This window comes from Streptopelia decaocto (genome assembly GCF_964273445.1).
Source record: "Streptopelia decaocto genome assembly, chromosome: 6".
Lineage (NCBI taxonomy): Eukaryota > Metazoa > Chordata > Aves > Columbiformes > Columbidae > Streptopelia > Streptopelia decaocto.
Window position 1 is genome coordinate 13,421,072 of NC_138660.1, and position 6,445 is coordinate 13,427,516.

General features: G+C 58.4%; 1 protein-coding gene across 1 annotated transcript; it reads left to right on the forward strand.

Moving 5' to 3' along the window:
- Positions 1-1,275: 1,275 nt before the first annotated feature.
- Positions 1,276-3,391, forward strand: FAM43A (family with sequence similarity 43 member A). The gene has a single exon (XM_082056384.1). The coding sequence runs from the start codon at positions 1,516-1,518 to the stop codon at positions 2,602-2,604; it is 1,089 nt and encodes a 362-aa protein (XP_081912510.1). The 5' UTR covers positions 1,276-1,515; the 3' UTR covers positions 2,605-3,391.
- Positions 3,392-6,445: the final 3,054 nt, after the last annotated feature.

Below are 6,445 nucleotides of genomic sequence, written 5' to 3' on the forward strand. Positions count from 1 at the left end.
TCCAACTGCAGTTTTCCCATAGGAAAATTGAAGTGCTACCATGTTCACTTTTCAGGGCCAGCAACAGCCTTCCTAACGCTGCAAAAGTGCTGCGCTAGAGCCGCCAAAGACAGGAAATGCAACATGTTACAGATCCACACCCACCACCAGCCTCTGGAAACCAAAGATGTGGTCAGGCGACCCTGGTACCAGTTGTGGCTGAGCAGCCTCAGGGGATGGCGTTGACGACGCTGCCCTCCAATGAGGGGGTATTTTTGAAATGTAAGCAAATGGGCAAGTGCCTTTAATAATTTGATGCTGGTCCCTGTGGTTACTTGCAGTTCCCAAATAATCTGCTAGATGGCATAATGTAATAATATGATAATAATAACGATACATGGGTTTGTTTTGATTGATGCAAACTCTAGAAATGATTTGTCAAATAACTTAAGCAGGCGTTTACATATATTACTGCACAAATACGTACCGCTCCCCTTTTTGTTGAGCATTTATTCGAACCCTGACAAAGCACCATTCTCTGCAACCCTGGAATTTCTATTCTTTCTGGCAGAGGATATGATACATGACAAGAGAAGCTATAGCAATGACACAGACACCAACTTTCTCATTATGTCTGTGACTGTACTAGAGCAACCCCAGCAAGGAATTACAAGAAAGCTTCTTGTTATTTGGCTGCTGCATATGAATAAGGAGCAAAGCATTACTCATACATAATAGCTTCTATTTGCTGCAGGCCCTTCAGCTCTCAGAGTCGGACTAACGAAAGCAAAGGGCAGATTATGTTGCAAGAGCGGGACTCTTCCACGGCACGCCCTGGCCAGGAAGGTGGCTGCGTTTTGGCTTCTCCCGGGTGTGGTGACTGCCAGAGCATGGGGGTCTCGCAGTGGCCTTGGGATTTTTATCAGTTTGGGAGGTTTTGAGCGGCCAGTTTCCCCCCGGCTGCCCTCTCTATCCTCCCTGCCCAAGTTGTCGCACCCACCCTCCACGCGTGACCCTGGGGACGGCTCTCGCGTGGGGACCCAGGGCGGGCCCCGCCGTGGGGAGCGGGCCCGGCCGCCGGCGTTGGGGCCGCGGCGGGGAGCGCACGGGGAGCCTGCTCCCCGCGCCCACCGCCCAAGCAGCAGCAGCCGCTGTTCCCGCTGGGGGCCGCGCTCCGCGGCGAGCGGTGTGGCCGCCCGGCCGGGCTGGCACCGCCCCGTGCCCGCCCCCTACCCGCCCCACGGCGCGGCGGGGCCGGGGCCCGGGCGCCTCGGCGGGCGGCGCAGAGCGGCGGCGGCGGGCGGGCTGCGAGCAGGGCGCCGCCGGCTCGGCGGGCAGCGGGCGCTCCGCCCTCGGTGCGCGGGGCCTCCCCTCTCCGCGCCCGCGGAGCGCCGGCGCCCGCCTATATCTACGGCCGCGGCGGCCCGCCGCCCGCAAGGATGTGAGGCGGGCGGGCAGCCCAGCCGCCGCCGCCGTGGCATGCCCCCCCGCGCCCGGAGCCGTCGGCGCGGCGCCTAGCCGCGGCTCCGCGGGGCGATGCTGCCCTGGAAGCGGAGCAAGGTGGAGCTGGTGGCGGGCGAGGCGCGGCGGCAGAGCAAGCCCAAGGGGTACGCGGTGAGCGTGCACTACTCGGCGCTCACCTCGCTGGCCCGCGCCTGCCCCGAGAGCGCCCTGCACCGCGTGGGCAGCATGTTCCGCTCCAAGCGGCGGAAATTCCGCGTTACCAGCGAAGACCCCACGTACACCGTGCTCTACCTGGGCAACGCCACCACCATCCAGTCCAAAGGCGAGGGCTGCACCGACCTGGCCGTCTGCAAGATCTGGAGCAAGAGCGAGGCGGGCCGGCAGGGCACCAAAATGAAGCTGACCATCAGCGCGCAAGGCATCCGCATGGCCCACGCCGAAGATAAGGGGCTGCGCCGGCCCGGCCACCTCTACCTGCTGCACCGGGTCACCTACTGCGTGGCCGACCCGCGCCTGCCGCGCGTCTTCGCCTGGATCTACCGCCACGAGCTGAAGCACAAGGCGGTGATGCTGCGCTGCCACGCCGTGCTCGTCTCCAAGCCCGAGAAGGCGAAGGCCATGGCCCTGCTACTCTACCAGACCTCGGCCACGGCGCTGGCCGAGTTCCGCCGGCTGAAAAAGCGGGACGACGCGCGGCACCAGCAGCAGCAGCTGGTGGGTGAGCAGAGCATCCCGCTGGTGCCGCTGCGCAAGCTGCTCAACGGGCAGTGCTGCTACAAGCCGCCGGTGGAGCGGAGCCGCAGCGCGCCCAAGCTGGGCTCTATCACAGAGGACCTGCTGGGCGAGGAGCAGGAGGAGCGGGCCATGCACTGCGACTGCGAGGACATCCTGGAGGCGCTGGGCGAGCCCGAGGGCGAGCTGCTGCGCGCCGGCGCCGGTCGCGGCGAGAGCCCGGAGCTGGGCCAGCTCCTCCGCGACCTGGGCGAGCTCAGCCTGGGCAACGACCTGCGTTCCCTGCGCGCCGACCTCCGCGTCCGCCGGCTGCTCTCCGGCGAGAGCACGGGCAGCGAGTCCTCCCTGGAGAGCAACGGCCCGGACGGCGCCGCCCCGCCCTGCAACGGCGCCGAGCAGCCGCCCCCCGGCGACCCCGAGACCGGCTGAGCGCTCTGCCGCGCCGGGGGTGCGCGGTCCCTTCCGGGCATGCACGGCGCCGCTGTGGCCCCGCCGGCAGCGCACGGTCCCTTCCGGTCGTGCATGGCCCCGCCGAGGCCCCTCTGAGAGTGCACGGTGTCCGCCGGGGAGCACCGGGACACCTCCGGCCCCGCGGAGGTTGCACGGACCTGCCGGGTGCGCCAGGATCCCTCTGGGAGCGCACGGTCCCTCCGGGCGCGCCGGTTGCCTGTGGCGCCCCCGCGTCCCGCAGCAGCCCGGGGAGCGGCTGCCCCTCCCGGTGCCGGTGGTCGCCGGAGCCGAGCCCCAGCCCGCCGTGGCCCGAGGAGGGGAGGCGGCCGCGGGCTGTTTACCTCCGGCTCAGCCCTTGAAGATCTGCCAAATTCCTGGAATAGCTTTCCCCGGGGAGGGCAGTGGGAGGGAGGGAGGTGTTGCGCCTTGTTTACAGTCAGAAATCTCACATCCGAGCGGCCCCCCCCGCCTTTTTCTACATTAAAGTCACTCCATCGTGCTGTCGTGTCCGAGAGGTTTGCACTGTTGTGATTTTTTTTTTTAATTATTATTATTTTTAAGTTAGACCCTTTTTTTGGGCCCCGGTCCTGTCCCCGGTCTCAGTGCTCTAGATCTTTTGCTGTGCAAAAGAAAACTACTTGTGGCTGTTCACCTGTACATAGGGAAATGTATGCAAATACATTTTGTTATTTTTAAGAACACCACCATTGCGATCTCTGTTTGCACATATGTGAAGAAAATAAAGATGACAGTAATTTAAAAGAAACCGGGGTTGCTGTGGTGATTTGGCCTCTGTGTGTGTATATGTATATGCTTTTGTAAGGAGATGGCGGGGGGGGAAGATCCCTTGAGATGTGTTGTAGGTGCAGGAGGACACTGTGCTGCAAGGCCCTCGCAAACACCAAGTATGATTCCCAAGCCAGCTGGAAATATTACACTGCGGGGAAACACACTGGGCACTTAAGGTCTCTTGTAAAAGACACAAGGATGAGATTTTCTCTCCACGGCCTCTTAACAATGGGCAGGTATGTGCGGGAAGCCTTGTGTCTGAGCTCTCTGGCTGGATTGTAGGCTCAAGAAACATAACTGTGCATCTCTGAGGCTGCCGTGGGGCTCACGTGTGGGGCAAGCTGCCCCTTGCTTGGCAGCATGCTCATGGGTGCTGGGAGCACTGCGCAGCCCTTGCTGGGTTTGCATTCGGGCGCTGCAGCTGCTCCCTCGCCACTTGCAGCGCCTGCCCAAGACAATTTCATAACCCCGCGCGGGGTAGGCAGTGAAGTTGATTAGCCACAGGACTGCCGTGGTATTTTTAGCTGTAAATCTGTTTGTAAGTGGCAGTCTCCCAGGGCAGTAGAGATGTTCCGGTTTCATTTGTCCCCAAGTGGAGGTATCAATTAAGAGATAATTAATGTGGCATTTCTGATGTCTAAATGTTTTCCACTGTGCCTGTGCTGCAATCAGGAGAATTGCAGGTATGTCACTGAAAAGCCCAACCTGCTGGGGCCAGGCTGCACTTCTTGTGCAAGGAGCCAGCCTCCGAACTTGTAAATACCTCATTAAAACAGATTGCAAAATTGGCCACCGCACCAGCTAGAAGCTTTTCCCATTGCTTCGATGTGAGTCAGTGTGAGGAGAGAGGCACACCAAGGTGGTTTGCATGGGAAGGGGGTCATGGTGAGAGGGGGGAGACCCTTCAGAGGGGGCATCTTCTTGTCCACTATGCAGCCTGTTGACAGATGCAGCAAGGGATAGTGGCCACTGCTGGATTTGAGCACGCTCAGGCTAGCACTGCTGAGACACCTTGCAGAAGAAAACATGGATCTTGCAGCTCTTTCTCAGGCAAAGCTCCTCTCTCGCCTTTCACAGGATGGGAAGAGGCAGGTGATGAAGGAGAAATGAAACACCAGGAAAGCTTATCCTGCAGTGCTTCTCTGGTGTGGGCTGCAAGGCTGCCTTGCCCACAGCAGAGGACCTTCAGTGCTCTGGAGATCACAAATGCCCCTGGTCTATGCCCAGGGCTCTCGGTTACAGCCTGTTCTGCTCTGGGCTGGGGGGAGCCGGCAGTGCTCGGAGCAGGACAGTGACAAGGCACCCCAAGACCAGTCCACGCTGGAGAATCCACAGGCTGGTTTGAGCTAACTCCGGCTGCTGAATGACCAGGTGGTGTTTGTTTCTACATCCTCTGTGTGTGCTCAAAGGCAGTTAGTGGCATTAGCTCAGTCAATGCCTTTCCTCTCTCGAGAAGAGCCATCGTGTCTACAACAGTAAGGAAAGGTGTTTATCGCATGCTGGAGCTGAATGAAGAATTCCCTGAGCAGCACGAGCAGCAGCCAGGGCCTGAAGCATTTCCCCTTGAAGCCATTAGCAGGGCAACTGTGCAGTTTCCTCAGAGGCCTGTACAGATCATTAGATGTAAATGTAGGAGTCCAAATCCCCTTGTGCCTGGGATATTTTGGTACTAGAACCATTGAAAAAAAACAATCGTACAAATGTCTGCAAGTGCTAATGTGAGGTTATTCATGTGTGCTTAACTGCTGTGCCCTTGCTGTAGCAGCATGCGTGGGCCTGCAAATGAGAACAGGTGCAGGTGAGGAGAACAAGGTCACTGTATTTTATGCACAGCAAATTTGAAGGAGCATGTCCCTAGGATAAGGAGGAGAAAACAAGACCTTTTCTGCAGTATGTTCAAGTGAAGGTCTAATCTGCTAATGATTTTCCTTTGAAACAAGGAGCTTCTTGCTGAGCTGAGAAGTCTGCTGCTAGCTGATGAGGCGGCAGCTCGAGAGAAACACAAGGCTTTGGGAAGGGTCTCTGGGGTGCACAGGCTCTGCTGACTGCCGTGAGGCTGCTCCTGTCCCAAGCAGTGCCTCCCATCAGTAGAGGACACACTGTTCCGTGGTCTCTGCTCAGCACTGGGGCTGATGCCAGCCCAGGTGCCAGGGCTGCTCCCCACAGCCAAGGTGCAGTGTCCCGCCAAGCATGGCATGGCCCCTGCTCAGGCTGTCGGCAGAGATGCACGTTCCCCCGTTGATAGGGCTCCATCCATCAGCACTAACTCAGCTCTGCAGCTGGGGATGGTGAATCAGCCCCTGATGCAGCTGAGGTGCGTGGGCTGTGCAAAGAGCAGCGCAGTCCCTGAAACACTGCTCCCCAGCAGCCCTGTCCCACCACCGCTTTCCCAGAGACAGGCCTGAAAAGAAGAGCAAAGGCAGCCTGATTGCTCTGCCAGTACATTTGGTCTGTGCGGGGAGAAGTCAAACGTGGGAGCAGGTGGCTGCAGAATTACAAGACAAGCATCACTATCTGCCACCGGTGCAAATAAGTGCCCTGCTCACTGACGCATGGGCCGGGGCTCTGTGCACCATGCTCCTGGGCAGCCCTTGGAGGTTTCCAGCACAGCAAGATCGAACACTGAGATCCCCACCTATCACAGCATGTGATGAATTGGCCAGAAAATACCCATAACAAACAATACAACACCAGGAAATGCAACAGTCCTGCTCCAAAGGCTTCAGCTGCTGGTCTGAATCTGGCACATGAGGCAGATGCTCTGGCAAGTCAGTTTAGGAACCACACCAGGTGCCTGAGATTTCCAGAGCGAGTTATGGCTAAACAGAGCATGTGATTATTCCAGGTAACAATGATTCCCAGAATAGGAAGAGATTAAGAGAAAAAAGAGCACTTGTTGCTAATACTATTTGTTTGCTTTGTGTGTTTTCTGGTGTACTCCAGACTTGCTCCTGGACATGGATAATGAGGCTGAGGGGGCCCACACAAATGTGGAAGTGTTGGCAGGGTCACTTATGCAGCTTCTTGTTTT